This window comes from Podarcis bocagei (assembly GCF_964188305.1).
Source record: "Podarcis bocagei genome assembly, chromosome: 7".
NCBI lineage: Eukaryota > Metazoa > Chordata > Lepidosauria > Squamata > Lacertidae > Podarcis > Podarcis bocagei.
Genome location: NC_138132.1, coordinates 30,206,646 through 30,225,741, shown reverse-complemented (window position 1 = coordinate 30,225,741; position 19,096 = coordinate 30,206,646). Strand labels below are relative to the sequence as shown.

At 41.2% G+C, this 19,096-nt stretch overlaps 1 protein-coding gene and 1 long non-coding RNA gene across 3 annotated transcripts in view; one reads left to right on the top strand and one right to left on the bottom strand.

Annotated features, from left to right (window-relative positions):
- The window catches only part of KIAA0319L (KIAA0319 like), a 58,273-nt gene that overhangs the window by 5,071 nt on the left and 34,106 nt on the right, over positions 1 to 19,096 (top strand). Inside the window, exons 2-3 of the mRNA XM_081199935.1 lie at positions 1,160 to 1,328; positions 12,548 to 13,242. Coding sequence (XP_081056061.1) covers positions 1,187 to 1,328; positions 12,548 to 13,242 — 837 coding nt within the window. The 5' untranslated portion in view covers positions 1,160 to 1,186. The remainder of the gene's footprint in view (positions 1 to 1,159; positions 1,329 to 12,547; positions 13,243 to 19,096) is intronic.
- The window catches only part of LOC308590191, a 113,327-nt gene continuing 97,650 nt past the window's right edge, over positions 3,420 to 19,096 (bottom strand). For both annotated transcript variants that reach the window (XR_014009714.1, XR_014009715.1), the window contains 2 exons: positions 8,212 to 8,290; positions 3,420 to 4,192 (listed from right to left, as the gene is read on the bottom strand). This is a non-coding gene — a long non-coding RNA (uncharacterized lncRNA). The remainder of the gene's footprint in view (positions 4,193 to 8,211; positions 8,291 to 19,096) is intronic.

The window sequence follows — 19,096 nt, the reverse complement described above, 5'->3', positions numbered from 1 at the left end:
GAGATTTTTATGGGCTTTGTTCTGTTCATGTGTCTCAGAACCCTTGAGAAGACACAATAAGGAAGGCAAAAAAACCTAACGTATTTGTTGGATATGATTTTTACACTACACAGAGAATCAGTTCTGTTCAAATTAAGTGAACCAGTCTAAAATCATTGGACTTAAAAGGCTGTGATCCTGTCCTCACTTATTTGGAAATAAATCCTGTTGAATTTTTGAGTAAAGAAGTATAGACCTATTCTGTTAGTTACCTGGTCCTGTACACATTTACTTGGAATTAAATGTCAGTGTGCTCAGTTGGACTTACTCCAAGGTAAGTCCCCATCGGATTGCAGCTTTAAATTTATTCTCTATCTGAACATTTGTTTTCTTTCTCTTGGCAGAGCAAAACAGCTCAACAGCTTGTTACACCAATAACACTGGCTATGTGTCTATCAGAGCAAAGTGAATGGCAGCATGAGAAGCTTCTCATTGGCTGTTTGTGTGGGCTGTGCAGCTCCTGTTCCCCTTTTGTTTTCTTACTGGTGCCAGGCAGTGCAAATAAGCAATTGCTGATATAAGGTCCACCTGCTCAGCAGCTGGGCTGTATTTATTGGTATTTAACACACCCTAGGTAGAAGTGACTGCCACCTCTGCACTGGAGACTTTCAAACAGAGTGTCCAAAAGATCCACCTGTTTAAAATTCATCAGCTCAGCACTGTTTGCTTGGAGTTTGGTTCATTTTGAATTGAATCCTGGAAGCTGCTACAAATGTGAGCTTGCTTCTGAGCTGTCTGTTCTAATGTGTGAAAGCAGCTGGCCAACAGTAGACAAGTGCCAAGAAGGCAGCTTTTTAGGTTTGTGTGGGCAACTGCTGTGGATAAATGAGGTTTGCTCTCATCTCATTGTGTTCAAAGGCTAACTGACTTTATAACTCACAAAATTTCTCCAGAAAATGGGCATATACTAAAAGTTGTGTCCTAAGGTACAGTTGGGAGAATTTTGTGATAATTCAGTAACAAACTTTGAGGCTTAATGGTAAACTGTGGCAACTATTTGCTTCTGCTCTGTGTGCTTTATTTTATGTACCCGCATGAGAGATGTAATTGCTTTGCATAAAGTGGTCTCAATTCATCTTTCCTGAAGGTGAACTGTGTCTCTTGTGTATTTTATATTTAGAGAGTTCTGGGTCTTCCCACAAAGGCCATGGAGAAAAGGTTGGAAGACAATTTCAGCACCAGCTCTGTGAACATATTGGGATATTTATTTAGAAAAGCTGCCAAGTGCCTGGGCCATCTCCATCTTCTCTACATGTGTGCCTGCCTCAATGCCGCCTGTTCATATGCAGGTAATAGTTCACAATTCTCTTTCTGATAATTTTTTTTAAGATTGTGATGGTTGGGGTTACCATCAGAGAAGCTGTAGCAGCAAGATTCCTGCACTGAGCAGGGACTAGACTAGAACATGGTGCTTGCGGGGTGTTGCTCAGTCCTATGGAGTCTCTAATGTGGGGTTCCTGGGTTCAGTATTATCCCACATGCTTTTAAACATCAGCATTATTATTTCTTTTATGAATTACTTCCTACGAAGCATCTCAAGGCAATTTTACAATAAAATAAAGATATGTAAAACAATTTTACATATAAAATACTTATAAGAATTATATAAAAAAAACCAGCTTCTGATACAGCCTGGCATACACCAACCAATGGCTGGCGTCATCCAGAGTTTTGATGTGTGTTGTCATCAGTATGCTGATGTCACACAACGTTTATATCTCAAGTGGGTGTGGTGGTGCATATGCTGGATCAGTGCCTAGTCTTTGTAATGGACTGGATGAGAACCAACAAACTGAAGCTTAATCCAGATAAAACACAGGCACTATTGGTACTATTATTTGGACAGATGGAATGCATCCTGTTCTAGATGGGGGTCACACTTCCCTTGAGGAGCTGGTTCACAGCCTGAGGTACTCCTGGATCCAACATTGTTACTGTTGTCACAACTAGTAACAGGGACAAGTGCTGATTTTGATCTTGTACTTCTCGAGACCTCTATACTTAAAGGACCATCTCTCCACATATGAACCCTGAGATGAAGCCCTTCTTTGTGTGCTTTCCTCCAAGGGAGGTCCAGAGAGTGGTGATGAGAGAATGGACCTGTTCTGTAATAGCTTCCCACTTACGGAATTCTCCTACTAGGGAGGCAACCTGGTACCAAATTTGTCTAATTTCAGTGGCAGTCAAATCTGTTTTCATTTTCCTGTGCCTTTGGACAGCAGCAGCAATTGAATGTGGGTTTTTTTTTTATTCTGGCTACACTTTTATTTTATTTTATTTCAAAAAAATTATTGATTTTCCAGAAATGTTTAAACAAACAAAAAAACAAACAAACATAAATTATAACCTTATTTAAACCGATCTTATTGACATTGTTAATTATGTTTATTATTTATTATTTTGAATTTTGCTCTAAATTACATTGGGACTTTTATTTGTGAGAAGCAATTCATAGATGTAATAAACTAAACTAAAATAACTAAGAACATTTGAAACAGATGAAAGCAGGAAAGTGTAGTGGAGTAGTTTAAGGCCTCTCAAAGAGTAACTTATTTCACAGATTTCTTCTATCTTACCAGTAATTCCCCACTGCCTCTTGCCGCTTGAAAAGTTCTTTAAAAATAAGCCTTCCAGCTGGCAAACTTGTAACATTTACTCTTTTTTCAGAGAATAGAGGGGTCACTTATACTGACTTAGTTGCATTTGATCTCAGTGGGTTAGTACTATAGTTAGCAAAATCTCTGCCTTCTGGACAGGGCTGCTGCTGTAATCTCCATAATTATCCTATGCTTTCTCTGACGTTCGGCAATTGAGAAATTTGATTAAGCTGATGTGCAGTAAGTGAACCATTAATCTCCAGCTTGTCACACAAAGTTGATTTAAAATTCATGGTTTATTATCTTTTTAGTTGTAGAGAGTAAGTAGTAATCATTACATGTTTTAAGTTAGAATGGATCTGCTTCTTTTTTCTTCTTTTGAGATTAGTTTCCTGTTTCCTGAGCCTACTGGAGTCGTGTTTCAAAAACCACTGGCTTTTTTTGTCTTTTTAACCATAGCTATGATAATTTGTGTTGGTGGGTGGGGGCACTTTGATGCTTCTATGGTGGAAGGTATTGTGGCCTTGTTTGAATGTAATTCTTTACAAACCTACATTTTGCCATTGAAATGCCTACTTCAGTGCATTCTGTTCCCACTTTTATACACACAACAAAATGAGTCCCAAAGGTTTAGTAGTAGGATGATTTTGGACATTTTTAAAATAACTTACGGAATTGCTTTATTGGAATTTAGAATTATTGTTCCAGCATACTAAACTGTCACAGTCTGTCTCTTCTTAACTCCCACCTTCATAATGAATATTCACATACTGAAGAATGAAATTCTTCTTTGTTCCATACAGCTTTCTATTCAGTAGAAAGTGGATATTGTCTAGCTGTTACAATGCTATTTTTAAAAAGCCACCATTGTTTTCAAACAACAATGTAATTGCAAATTGTTGCAGTGAAATTTTCTTTCTTTCTTTCTTTCTTTCTTTCTTTCTTTCTTTCTTTCTTTCTTTCTTTCTTTCTGTTAACCTGTCAGAGTTAGTTACAGTCTCTTGAGAGAGAAAGATTCATGAATGTGGCAAAACTGCATTTTCTTAATTGATTGATTTTATTCTAAACTGGAGGCAACATAAGGCTAATATAACGTGCTGTGGTAAATCTGAAGTCAGCAACTGGTTCACTTCTGAGAGCTACATTTGAACATCAAAGATCTGTAACTGACTTCATTATTTTAAGCCTGTAATAAACATAAGGTCAATAGTGTAGGCTACAATCTGTGTTGTTATTGTTGTTGTTGTTTAGTCGTTTAGTCATGTCCGACTCTTCGTGATCCCATGGACCAGAGCACACCAGGCACTCCTGTCTTCCACTGCCTCCCACAGTTTGGTCAGACTCATGTTGGTAGCTTCGAGAACACTGTCCAACCATCTCATCCTCTGTCATCCCCTTCTCCTTGTGCCCTCCATCTTTCCCAACATCAGGGTCTTTCCCAGGGAGTCTTCTCATGAGGTGGCCAAAGTATTGCAGCCTCAGATTCAGGATCTGTCCTTCCAGTGAGCACTCAGGGCTAATTTCCTTAAGAAGGATAGGTTTGATCTTCTTGCAGTCTGTGTTATTACATGTAATAAAAATAATGCTTAAACAGCATTTTTATGTGCTCAAAGTACTGCTTATGGTCATATTTACAACAACCTGATAAGGTTACCCTAGTATTGTATTACTCTAATACAATAGGTTTCCTCAACTCGGCCCTCCAAATGTTTTTGGCCTACAACTCCCATGATCCCTAGCTAGCAGGACCAGTGGTCAGGGATGATGGGGATTGTAGTCTCAAAACATCTGGAGGGCCGAGTTTGAGGAAGCCTGCTCTAATCTTACTAATGAGAGGACAACCAGAGAGTTTAAAATGAATAATAATAATAATTTAATTTATTATTTATACCCCGCCCATCTGGCTGGGCCTCCCCAGCCACTCTGGGCGGCTTCCATAAACACCAAAAATACAGTAAAATGTCACACGTTAAAAACTTCCCTGAACAGGGCTGCCTTAAGATGTCTCCTGAATGTCAGATAGTTGTTTATCGCTTTGACATCTGCTGGAAGGGCGTTCCACAGGGCGGGCGCCACTACCGAGAAGGCCCTCTGCCTGGTTCCCTGTAGCTTTGCTTCTCGCAGTGAGGGAACCGCCAGAAGGCCCTCGGCGCTGGACCTCAGCGTCCGGGCAGACTGATGGGGGTGGAGACGCTCCTTCAGGTATACTGGACCGAGGCCGTTTAGGGCTTTAAAGGTCAGCACCAACACTTTGAATTGTGCTCGGAAACGTACTCGGAATTGTGCTCGGAAATGAAGACATCTTAGCCCATGTTCTTAGCTATTATGCTGATAAAAACCTATGGTCAATTCACAATATCTTGGAATTGCTTTCATTGTATGCTGACATTATTTTAGAAATTTCAGAAACCACCTGGGGCATTTTTTGGCTGGTAGAAGCTCCCATTATCCTCGGTGGTATGTTGTCTTCCTGTTCTGAATTGGGACAGCGGTAGGTGGCAAAGAGTTAAAGCCATACACCAGAGCCTCAATCTGAATCCCCACTCCGCAACTGCTGTTTGTGAAAGTAAAAATCTTGCATTAGTGCTGCTCCATCATAAACATCCAAGCAACTTTGACTTTTCTTTGTGTAGAGAAGGCCTGTTTGATGACACTGATATGGGTCCTTAGCAGAGCACGCTTTCCCCCTACGCAGTTGCTGTTTAAGCAGTTCAGCTGGCTGTCATGCAGTCACAGTGCTTGTGCAAGAAAACTGCCTGAGCCACTTGTAAGGGTTACGAAACCTTTAATGAGTGTGTGTATTTGGATAAGAAAATAAATACTTTGCAGTTCTTGAGCTGGTGAATTGTTTGCTCTGCTGTTTTAATAGCAGTCATCAGGTTTCTCTGGAAGGACCCACCCTGCAAACTTTTGAGGAAGTAACTGAGGCACAACTGGGGCATGCCATGTAATTGGTTGATTCTACAGTATTTGTGTTCTACCTTTTTCAAAACAGTGGTTGTTTCTCTCAGAGTCTAGCATACCCTCTCCATGTTAAAGAAAATTCTTCCTGTTGACTCAACAGTGTTGAGAATTCTCAAGGCTTTCCACAAAAAGGCAGGAAAAGATAGAAAATTCCCTCCCCCCCCCCTGAGAAATACAAATCCCCCTTCCTCTTGTGGTGAAGCAACTCCTGGCTGCCATTCCCCATCTTTTGTTTATCTCCCTTACTCCCTTTGTGCTTATTTTCCTTGGGAATTGAGAGAGGAAGAAGCTGGGTAAATTAGCTATTAAGACAAGTGTCCACATGTCAGACATTCCCAGTTCAAGCTCCAGAGTTCCTTACACTTTGGATGCTATGTTTGTTTAAAAAATTTAAATGGCAACCTCAAGGGGTAGAAAGGGAACCAGATTAGAATCAGAAGCATGATATGTGGTGACAGTAGCTAATCCTTCATTCCTCCTTCACTATAGTACCAGTGACATCTCCCTCAAAGCTTCAGTGCATGTCAGGAGGGATACTTCTGTTATCCCCAGTGGAGACCTCTTCTAGGGACTTTAGCAGCTTCAGGGAAGCAATTTTCATTAGGGACCATGGCATAGGACAGAAGGTTTAACAACCCACCCACCTCTTGGTAGCATGGATATGGATATTGGAAAATTCCAGTGGAAGTGGAAGTGAAAATAACGAACGTTTGTTAATTTGTCTCATGTTCAGAATAGAAATGAGTTTGGCAAATATTATCAGTATTCACTGTTGTTTCCAGTCCGCAAACAATACATGATTGATGACATTTTGCCCCCTCTCATTTGCATTGAACTGATTGGCATTTGCATTGAATTGAATTGTGTGGAAAAGCATAATAACATAATTTCGTAAAATTCAGTTACATCAGTCAGCGATACGAATAACGTTTTTGTCGGAGGCTGAACTGCAGCAGAACAGAAATAGTGCAGCAAGCAGAAAACATAGGTTGGAATAGAAATCAGTGCCTCACCCCTAGGCATGGCCTCAATCTCTCACCCCCAACATGGTTTCTATTTGATATGTAAATACCAGATACATGAAAGGCATTACATATCTTGTGTATGACCTAACTTGGCCCCTTGTTCTCTCTGAGACGGCTTCTTCCCCAGTGTCCCTTAAATCCTTCAGCTCTATAAAAAGCTTAATGATGCTACCCTTGCTGCAAGCATGCGCAAGGCAATTTCTGCTCCTTAATTATGTGGTTTCTTTCCCTTATATGTTTGCCAAAGCTTGGGCATTTTTAAGAAGCACAATGAGATGTCTGCTTTGGCTGACATTTGGTGACTAGGCAAAGCATTTAGAGGATTTATTTAATATATATGATGAGGAGGGAGACAAATGCAAATAAACAAAATGTAAGTACAGCTTGAATGTTTAATGGAAGGCAGCTGGCAAGAAAACATAATTAGGAATATTCAGCTTTGCCCATCTGTTTTCAGGATTCAAAGACTCTTCCCACCATTTCCTCCCTCCCATTCCATCTCAAAGCTGGCAGGAATACTGTGTCACCTATTTTAATTATGCTGCAGTGAATTTTTATGGTGCTTGACAGATTAATCAGCACACCAGACCAATACCAAACTCAGTAAGAATCTAAACTGTGATTTGCTTCAAATTAAATTTTAAAAACACACACACATGCTTGAGAACCTGTCTAAGAGATCTCCAGGGATCTGTTGAAATAAACCCAATAAGGTTGGCCGCCAGTCCCCTTGATCCTGTTTATTTTTTTTGTCTTTTAGGTGAACTTTGAGGAAAGCCTCAGTTGTTAAATCCACATTTTGTAAGACCAATCCAAACATAATTTTAATTTTTCTTTAAGGCTGCCAGTACTTCCAATTTGCTATGGAAAATGTATCACAGAAACATTTGCTTTATGGACCTCATGCCCTTGTTATTATGACACCTGTCCTTTCTCAGCCAGTGGTATTGGGTGCTCAGCCCCTTTGTTCCAAAATGAAGTCCAGCTGTGTGCTAAACACAGAATGAATTTTGGAACACAAGACTTTGCAATGCAGGATGTAATGAGGAACAAAATATTTAAAACACACATGCTTTTCACCCCAAACATCATACTATTCTCAGGATTCATTCATGCTAGTATACACAAAGATGCCAGACTGTTCAGTGACCGGTTGTGGTGTTAGTAGCAAGCATCTTAATTGCTTAGAACTCTTCTGATGGCAGATTTTCTTCTAGGTCCAGTAATAATAATGTGTAATATTTTTGGAGCATATTAGTATATTCAGAATGCTTTACATGCAGTGGCCCATTTCACACGTAATGATAAGCCATGTTTTAGTGCTACATGGGTGACCATTAGAACAACAACTGAAAAAAGGCAGAACATGCAAAAAACGCTTGAATCACCACCTGATTTTCCTGATGTGAGCAAAGAAAGGATAGCAATTTTTAGTTTGGAAGCATTTGATATTTTAAATAGGATGAAAGGCTGACCATTGAGACCATTACTGGGCAAGAAACCAGGTAGGAGATTGGAATGTCAGATAAAGGCTGCACAGTATTTGTAACTAACTTGAACAGATGTGAAATTTACAAAGTACCCACTGAAGAACCACAAACGTGACATCCAACTGGCTAGTAGATTTTTCCTGTTTTGCATCTGAGTACAGACACTGTGGCTGTGCTATAGAAAGAAGAAATGAAATCCAGAGTTATACAGATATTGTAAATCTGCCATACAGTTTGATGAAGAATATTAGGGTAGGAAAGAGCTGCATCAGGAACATGCAAGGAAAAAAGAAAGAGGTAAAATGAGGGTCAAAACATTTTAAAATAAGAGGAAGTGTATATGAAAGCCTAACCCAATTCTGTGGCCATTGAACTCCTAGGGAAATATAAAACCATTAGGCTTTCAAACAAAAGCACAATATGCACATCTCAGATTTAGAGGGAATTATCAGTGTTTATTTAGAAAGAAAAAAAATATAACATGAAAAGATCATGGGAGAAAAATAGTCGTCTTTTATGTGCAATAATTAATTCCTTAACTGATGTGATAGCTTTATTGTCTTCTTTACCTTCTCCCTATTGTTGAGTTTAAACTTAATTCACTTAAGTGAATTGGTAACCTTTCGTTTAATGGCACAGTAGCAGCTAAGAACATAGCATGTGAATCAAGGAGTTGCCTTAAGGGTTAGGGCAATATGACCTGGTTATAAATTAATCTTGCAGAGGCCTATTTTCCCAGTCTAGTCATCTCACAGAGGCTAGCTGTCTATTTTAAAGTGTCCTTAATCCCTGGAACTTTATATATAAGGCTCTGATCAATGGAGTGAAAACAGGTGACAATTGTATTAAAATGAAATCCATTAGCATGGTACAGGGGTACCTCTGGTTACGTACTTAATTTGTTCCGGAGGTCCGTTCTTAACCTGAAACTGTTCTTAACCTGAAGCACCACTTTAGCTAATGGGGCCTCCCACTGCTGCCGCGCCGCTGTCGCACGATTTCTGTTCTCATCCTGAAGCAAAGTTCTTAACCCGAGGTACTATTTCTGGGTTAGCAGAGTCTGTAACCTGAAGTATATGTAACCCGAGGTACCACTGTAATAATAAGAAGCATTTCCGGACTACTTTTTTTTAATGAGATTGCACTAAACACAAGAAATGTTTGGTACACCAGTTACAGAATTAATAAGATCAATCAACTTCAGGGCTGGGATACCATCCACCGTTTTATCCTATTGCAATGTAAATTATCCCTTTTCCTTCTCCACCTAAATTTATTGTGGCAAGAGCTGCCCAAAGTGGTTACAAAGAAACCTCAGCAGTTAGAAAATCTTGAAATCAGATTTTCTATTGCCTGGTATCCGAAAAACTCACCTATCGAACAGTGTCAGGTAGGAGCAGCCAGGCTGGTTCATTTTGCAGAAGAGTACCTGCACATTTAGCTTCATAACTTCCTTTCTAGGAGGGCTAGACAGTTGAGTTTTTAAAAAAGTCAGTCTGGGGCTCTTGCCCAGGCCTTGGAGGTTGACTTGGTATGTGTATCCACTTAAAAGTACCTGTAAAACACTTATATGTATAAGCTTTACATTTTCCATTTTCCAGCAGTATCCTGCCCCCATTCTCCCTCTGAAAACTGCCTTCAAAGGTTGAGCTCCAAAGTGATACTTCATGAGACATTCAGAGTTGCCATTGGAAAAGGAAACTGCAGACATACTCTTGTAGAAATATTTTTTTCCACACACACATGCATGTACAGTGGTACCTCGGGTTACAGACGCTTCAGGTTACAGATGCTTCAGGTTACAGACTCCGCTAACCCAGAAATAGTACCTCGGGTTAAGAACTTTGCTTCAGGATGAGAACAGAAATTGTGCTGTGGCAGTGGGAGGCCCCATTAGCAAAAGTGGTGCCTCAGATTAAGAACAGTTTCAGGTTAAGAACGGTCCTCCACAACGAATTAAGTTCTTAACCCGAGGTACCACTGTACTGGCTTCCAGATATTATGCTTTGAGTTAGGATAGCTCAGAACTTCAAGAATACTTTGAAAAGGGCTTTGGCACTTTAAAAATTATTATACCCCCCCCCCAAAAAAACCCTATTGCAACATCTTGAAAATGAGAGTGGGTGTGGGTATGGCTATTTAAAAGTTAGGATAGAATCTCAACCAATAATCTACTCCAGTGCCATGGGAGTAAAGCACACCTTATGTAGTTTCATAACTGCCCTTGGGTGGTGCTATGCAGTTCTGGGCTCTTCAGGCCTGAACAGATGGTAGTGTTATGAGCACATCATTACCAGTGGTGTTAGATGTTTGCTCTGTTGTGTTTCCATTCAAAAACTCCTCTGTAAAAGTCAATCATTAAAAAGCACTTTAGGCTAAAATTTGATAGGCAGGCACCTTGTGGTATTAGCCATTTTTTCCACCCATTGGGGAAATCTTGTAATTGTTTGAGCAGACTTTACTGTGGATGGTATTTGTATTGGAAATAGTCCTTTTCTGCTATATGTTCTTGCAGGAGATCTTTGACCTTGGAGCTGTTAATACACAGGCACAGACTACAGGCCCCCAGCCATAGTCATTTGGTTTTCAAGGTAGCTGTGTTTTTTTGCCAGACTCTGCACCTACCAAGGGAAGGGGGTAAGGAGGTCCTGGAATCCAGGCAAGGCTGGGTGCAGTGAGGCAGAGGCAAAGAAGGAGCAAGACAGATCTGTGGCAAGGAGCAGCGGAAGAGTTCTTTCATTGTCTGGAGCACAGGTGGGAACCTTACTCAGCCCAAGGACTTCATTCCCACATGGGCAACCTTCCAAAGGAGGCCACATGCCTGTATTGGCCGGGGCAAAAGTGGGCAGAGCAATGGATGTGACTCTTTCCTTTGTACAGTAGGCTACATTCTAGCCATGCAAAAGCCAGGGGGTTATATGCACTCACATAAACACTTCTCCATTAAGGCAGGCAAGAGATGTTTCAGTCAGGCAAAAGCACTCAAGGAGGGCATGGAGCAGGACTGGTAAGGGGTGGGACATAGCCAGGGGAGAGTCACAAGGGCCACATTGACCCCTGGGCCCAACCTTCCTCATCCCTGGTCTGTTCTCCTGATAACAGATTTATTTGGGTGAAATTGTTACTTTAACCAACATCCATTGGGGAGGTTGCAACAAACAACTTGTTTCCTAAGTTATTTGTAACTTCTCATTGTTTTGCACTTCATAGTTATAGAAGGCAACTCTGGTTCAGAACTGTGTACACTGTTGACTGCATGCTGCTGTTTTATAGGGCAAGGGACCCTTCTCAGATTATAACAATGTAGAAAGAGAGAATCTTACAAACAATTGTGTGTGAATGAGTTGCTTGCCAGTACTGTGGTACCTTGGGATGTGAATGGGATCCGTTCCGGAACCCCGTTCGCATCCTGAATGGAACGTAAGATGGGATGGCGCGTCTGCGCGGGTCGCGTTCTGTGCATGCACGTGACGTCATTTTGAGCGTTTGCGCATGCGCGAGCGACGAAACCCGGAAGTAACGCGCTCCGTTACTTCCAGGTTGCCATGAAACGCAACCTGAAAGCGCTTAACCTGAAGCACATTCAACCCAAAGTACGACTGTACTCCTTTGCTTGTACTTCTGACCTAGCCAAGATGATCTTTTAGTCTTTGGCAACAAATGGTAATCGTTTGAAGATAAGACACTTCTGATTAAACAGATTAGTATTTAAGGCAGCCATTTAAAGCAGCCATTAGTATTTAAAGCAGTGTTTAAAGTACTTCCCATGATTCCTGTTTGTAGGGTGTTTAGTCTTCTATTTTTAGATCATAATCATCTAACAATTTAGATTCGGGTGGGTGGGCAACTTCATGCTTGAAGGAAACAGAGTTCTGTACCCATTTCATTCCAGCTTCAGGCCTGGATATTTGGATGGAAACTGCATTGATCACCCTGAGCAGTGACCTGTTTGGGGAGAAGGACAGGAGGAGTGTGACTCTATTAATTCTCCTTGACTGCAGCACAGCTTTTGATACCATTGACCATGGTATCCTTGTGGACTATCACATGATTTTGGGAGTTAGAGATAGCGCATTGCTATGGTTCTTCTTTATTGAAGTCTGGCTCCAGAGACTATAATTGGGTTGCTACTGCTTGGCCCCATAGGAATTATTTTGTGGGATTCTGCAGGCTCCAGTCTTGTAACCCATTTTGTTTAATACCTTTTGAAGTTATTGGGAACTGTCATTGGGGGATTTGGAGTGAAGTGCCATCAATATGCTGATGACACCCACCCCTGATAAGTTATGTTTATTACTAGAGAGCAGAAATGAAGTAGGGTTTTTTAAAAAAACAACAACAACAATCACCCAGATATAATTATTTCCTGGATTACATCTATGCTGTTGGATTCTTATTTAAAATTGTTATAATTTTATTTCTCTTTGCTCAGATGCAAGCTGGACTAGAGGCACTTGCCAGCCAGGGAAGGCTCTCCAGGGAGGCCATTTGAGGTCACTGGATGGTGTTCATCTCCAGCTGCTGGAAGGATTTCACTCTGTCCAATCTTGTCAAGCTACTTGCTGTCAGAGCCCTACCTGTGATGCTTTTTGGCTCAAGGGAAAGATGTGCATCCAGGTGATCTGTATCAAGCCTCATTGGTGTCAGGCAATCTGGACCAACACCACTGACTCGATCTTGGTGTTTGTAAAGAGATCTGAGCATACGATAAATGCCCAACCTGCAGCAGAGAGGAGAGGTTATCTTCCTAAGTGGCTGGACTGGAGGGAAGGACATCAAAGTAAAACAAGGATGAGAAGGTCCTTCAAAGAGTTGCTGGCTTACAGAGCACACTTGGCAGACATCAGGGGACGCTCTCTTAAGAGGGACACAGGCTCCAACAGCAGAGGTCCTGTAGCCCATCCTGCTCCATCTCAGCCCTTGGATAGTAAATCCACCCATAATGATCTGACGGAAGCTCCTTCTTCACATCAAGAAACAAACCTTCCCAGAAACCACATTGATCCAGAAAAAAACCTGCTGCCAAACAGTGAAGACTTGAGAACAACCAAATTCAAAAGCTCATCTCCCCCCAGCAGCAATAATGTGAACAGACCAAGTGACCTTGCTGGGAGTGGCCTCATGAGGGTAAGTGCAAGATAATATTGTTAATGTCAACACTAATCCAAATTCTGTTGTATAAATGCTTTATAATCCTTTTTTATTGCACAATAGCAGCAACATACTGGTCATTGTTTGGAAATTCTAAGAAATAAAAAAAATCAAAACAGTTTTGAAAACGGTGGTTAGAATCAGTGCAGTTTTAAAAGGTTCAGTCCACTGCCTTGATGAGAAATGGTACCCAAAGGTTCACTCTTGCATTTGTGGATTAATGAACTGATAATAATAATAATAATAATAATAAATTTTATTTATATCCCGCCCTCCCCAGCTGAAGCCGGGCTCAGGGCGGCTAACAACAATAAAACAGTACAAAAGTACAACATAAACAACATTCTAAAATCATTCATTATAAAAATTAATTAGGTCTGACTTGCTTGAAAGCCCACTACTGATGAGGAACCTCAAGCCCAGAGACTGAATGCAGCCTTCCAGGCCTCTCTATACAGCCCTTGGGACTCTCCTCAAGTCACACTCCTCACTGGCTTTGCTCCATGCTCTTCTCAGACAATTTTGTCTGGCTGAAATATGTCCATGAATTGTGATGATGGAGAGATATGTCTGTCAAGTAAAAAAATGAAGTTGGAAGATGCCCCCCTCCCAGCTTTTTCTTTAAGAAAGTCTGGAAGGGAAGAGAGCTTGTCAGCTGGGATGCCTCTGCTTGAAGGTACCTCAGACAGAGGGAAAGTGGCAGAGGAGGTCCACTGCCTTGGACACTCCTGATTGAAGGTAACTCACGTGCCTTTTCTAAGAGGAGTGCTGGGGGGGGGGACCATTACAGTTTAGACACAACTGCTGAAAGTCTAACCTCCCACACACTGGATTTTCTGGTGGAGAGCATTCCAGCTTGGGCACCATTAGGCAAAGCTGCTTGGATCACTTTTTCCTAGAGATCACCCCTCTGCCTTCACTGACCTTTCCTGTTCTGGAGCACAAAAGGCTACAAGTGCTGATTTAGCTTTGCATAGCCCAGGCTTTCCAGGCACCTTGGCCACAGAGCTGCCAAACATCTCCCAGTCTTCCCCATTCATAGTTAGAAATAAAACTGGTTGCTTATAACTTCATGGCAAGTGCAACAAACAGAATGGTTGAACTCAGCATATGTGTGGGGTGTGTACCAAGTGTACTTTTTTACTCGCATCCAGGTAAGGGTGCAACAGAGAGTCTACCACAGCAGACAACTCAGTGACATAACTCTTATCAGTGGGGTCTATCTCATCTTTAGAAATCCCTTGCTCAACTTAGTATGTTTTCAGTAGATTGTGGTTCTTAAAAGCTGTTATTCTCATGTACCTGGTTGCAGATTTTGCAGTCCCAGGTTACATTGCAGCTGTGATATGAGAACTGCCAACCTGGTGGAACAGGATTTGGCTCAGAGCCAAAGGACACGACTAGGAAACCTGGAGCTATCCTAGTTAGCATGCAAAACAACCGCATGGTTTAACTTTGCCTTGCTGACTCAGCTGTCCCTCAGCCCTTGACTTCTTAACAGTCACTTAGGAACTGCTGTTTGGCTCCTCTGTCTCAGCAATACATCAATAATGATGCTTCCCTAAAACCGTAACCATCTGGCCTTTCACAAGAGACTGTCACTCAGGAAGTGATCCAGTGTGGTAGAGACTGCACTGCAATCCCTCTGCTAAGATTGATTCTTGCTTGCCCTAAGTGATAAATAGTAATGTGTCCCTAATTTCCCTGCTGATTTCAACAACAGGTTGTTGAGCTCTGAGCTATCAGATTCTCTTCTAATGCTCCAGCTGAGCAGAGAATGTAAAATTAAAGCTGTAAAAATAAATTCTCTGAAATCTGATGTTTTGCTGCAATTCCAGGCCACTTCCCTAGGGTTACCACTAAAGACCCCTTTGTGATTTCTCTCATGGTGAACTTAATTTTTTTTTATTTCCAAGTTGTGGAAAGCAGGTTTTGCAATAACTGAAGGTCCCCACAGGACAAAAATCTTCATAAGAAAAAGAGAATATAATTTGTACAACAGCCATCTTAAAATCACAGCCACGAGTAGTCCTACAACCCACGTCCTCCTACAAGATCTAAGTGTAGTTATGTACATTTAAAGATTGATGCACGCTGCCTATTTTGCTTCTTATAGTAATTTAAAAGGGGGACTTGCCAGGCAGTGTTGCTGTGTATCTCCACCCTCTCAGGCATACTCCTGTTCAGGGCTCCAGTCAACCAGAAGCAGGAGCCTTGCAGTGCTTTTCAGGGTTGCGGGGAGATATTCAGGAGTGGGAAAGGGATAGGATACACACACTGCTGCCCAGCAACCTCCTGCATTGCTATAGAGCTCCTAGTCCCAACCTGTCGTTCTCCCTTGGAAGTGGCATTTTTAAAGAATATTTTGCTTCTTAAAGCAGTATTGTAGTTGATTGATAAATAGTGGATTTAAGACATATTCTCATAGGATCAAATAATGTTCTGAGGGAAATGAAGTGAGAAAATGTTAACTTGAATATGGCGTTTCCTGGCTGTTGTCTAAGGCAAGCAAGGGGAAAATACCACATCTTATTCTTAGCACTACATTGCATTAAACATAAACTGTATCAGTGTACCTCCACATAATGAGACTGGGGCTGTGGAAGAAAGGGAAGTCATGCTGTGTGTGAGATGCAATAATGATAGGGCAGGAATTATTAATTACTGGGGATGTCTAACGATGTCAGAGAATTCCAAAGAAAGCAGAAAAAGGAGCAGGAATTATCAGCATTCACTTTTTTGTCCCGTGTCTGGAACAGAAATCAATCCAGTGAATATAATTGGTATTCACTGTTGTTTTCAGTCGGCAACGGATACATAACTGATTATGCTCCTGCCACCCAGTTTGCATTGTGTTCCCTTTGCATTTAAATGAATGGGATGGAATAATATAATGGCAACCTAAATTATGTAATTATTTAAATACTTTACATAAGTTATGTCATTTCACCTCAGTGAAAGACAAATAATGAAATTTATGGTGGAAGACAAACTGCAGCAGAATAAAAACAGTACTGTATGCAACAAATACAGGGCAGAACAGAAACCAGTGTCACGTAATGTCCATAATGATGTTGCACACACTTGTCTGTGGACCTGTCTGTGACATTCATGTATCTATTATCCAAACTGTTGTAACAAACACACTTGGTGAGGGAGAAGGTATTTCATTTTGCCAATACCAACACACTGCATTTTCCCTACAACAGAAGCATTATGTTGGGGGAAGATAGTCTCACATTTACTGCTCATATTAAAAATGTTTGAAAACCCCTCAGGAAGACAAATTGGCATATGCTCATGAGAGTGAGTGAGAGTCTGTCACGTGCCAAGTTGCAGCCTGGCTCCATTGCCAAATTAGTGCCTTTGTCTTCAAGCGCAGTGCTGTGTATTTGAGTCAGACAACAGTGATTGATTAGTCAAGAGAAGTATTCAAGTACAGCACTGTTGATTAAGGGGTCTGCTGCTGCATCACTGTGGTATGCTTGCAGAAGCAACCCCTATAAATAATGCGCTTTTTTCAAATGAAACTCTTACAAGGTTAGTGTTTCTTGACTTCCACTTCGACTGTGGTGTAGCTGAAGTGTCTTTATCCTTGGCCAGTGTTTGCTTGCCTTGGTCACTGATCATATTCGCTGCACTTGCAAATTTAGGTCCTGTGACTTCTGCAGAGTGATCAGAGTTCAACATTGTTCTAAATATATTAGAATGTGACCCCCTGCCCCTAAACACATAGGGATTGACACAGAAGGCTGTTCATCAGCAGAATATGTGGAGGAACCAAGAGGGAAGAAACCAGAATTTGCTAGAAACAAACCTTTGAATTTTGAGAACTGTTTCATAACAGTTACTTATGAAAAGGTTGCACATATTAAAAATGTATGTGCCTGTGTCTATTTCTAGACTATTGATGGGCAAACTGCGCTCTCTGTCTTGAATTGGCTCAGTGCAAGCTTTCTTGGTGATTGTCCTGAAACAGATGTCTGTTTTAAGAGAGTTCCAGATAGTTAGCACATGTGCAGTGATGGTGCTGTGCAATGTGCACACAGTTGTATATTACATCCTGAGAAATGTAGTTTGATCTCTCTTGCTGTGAACTCCAGCCCATTGAACACCAGCTATTGTGGAAAGGCTTCTCAATCTCCCACTAAAAAACAACAACAACCATGCAGGAGAAGAGAGGGTCTGAATGAGGAGGCAACCACCACATAAAATCTTTGCAATAAATAATTGAGATAATTGATTTACACAATTGGAGAAGTTGCTTGCCAACATGAGCCTGCTTGTTGATTTGATGATTTGATCACATAGTTCACAACAGTAAATGAGAGTTCATTGCATATGAGTCTGCAGTGTTGAAAGAACTTCTTTTCATATGCCTTCAACGCAACTGGCTTTGTAGTTTTGCAACAATCAACAAGAGTTTCATTGAGAGTCATGGGTTAACATTAAATTAAGTTTGTGTACTTTGTGGTTTGGGGCACTTGGCCTCCGGGCTGTACACCTTCAGAATCTCATTTAACATTCCATACCAGAGAATAGCTTCTTGAGGAAACAAGGCTTGTTCCAAAATGATATGAACATCACCAGCCTATCAAATTCATATACTAAACCAGATAACTAGTGCTGTCACCAGCATTTCATAATCCAGATTGACTCAGTCCAATAGTCTCCAATGGTCTCTCTCTCCATCTATGAATTGAATGTGTGTTTTGATAATCTCTTTAAATTCAGCTGGTACCACATCTTGAACAGAACAGCACCGCAACCCAAAATTATTTCATAACTGGGGCCCTGAGCCCAGAGTTCAAATCCAGAGCTTTATGTGCTGATACTCACCTTCCCAAATTACATAACGTACATGATAACAGAAGTCATGAATTTCTCGCCCTTAGCTTGACCTTTTAAGTATTGCCATTTGACTACGCCACAAGAAAGAGTGCTGTGATATTTTTGTTTGTTATGAAAATCAAGTCCAGTTGTTGATATTTCTGTGTGCTGTGATTTAAATGTTCATCTTATGCTATACAAAGATCAACTCAGGAAAATATGTAGCATATACAGATAAGCCCAGTTAAAGCTGAAATGTCTGGTTCTGGCTGCCTCAGGCTACCCACCGGAATGAGGAGGGCCTGGGGAAGGAATTTTCTTATGAAAGAAAGGAAATTGTTTTCGTCTGTTCCCTTGTCTTGTTTATGCTGGTCTGATTAGTCTCTCACGGCACTCAAAAGTGGGAGAATTTTATAAGTGAGCAAAATGGGCTTGTCACCCAAGTTCTTGACCATAAAGCCAGAAATTCTGTTTGCACAATGTGCTCCTTTTGAACAGCATCTGAAATCCAGTTCTCTCATGTTGCAGAGGCATCTGCATAATCCCATCGTTTTTTTGCTATTCACGTCTATTATTGTTATTTGCACCCTTCACTAGCAAGTCCCAAGGCAGGTTACAACAATTTAAAACACACCTCTAAGGCACACAAAGGCCAGGATAAAGTGTTAGCTGAAATCTGTATAGTGAAGGTGTGACATGCACCTCTGCAGGGAAGGAATTTTACAATTTAGAGCAGGGGTCAGCAACCTTTTTCAGCCATGGGCTGGTCCACCGTCCCTCAGACCATGTGGTGGGCCTGACTATATTTTTTTTTGGGGGGGGAGTGAGCGAGTTCCCATGCCCCACAAGTAACACAGAAGATGCATTTTAAATAAAAGGACACTTTCTACTCATGTAAAAACATGCTGATTCCCAGACCTTCCACGGGCCGGATTGAGAAGGCGATTGGGCTACATCCAGCCCACGGGCCTTAGGTTGCCTACCCCTGATTTAGAGGAAT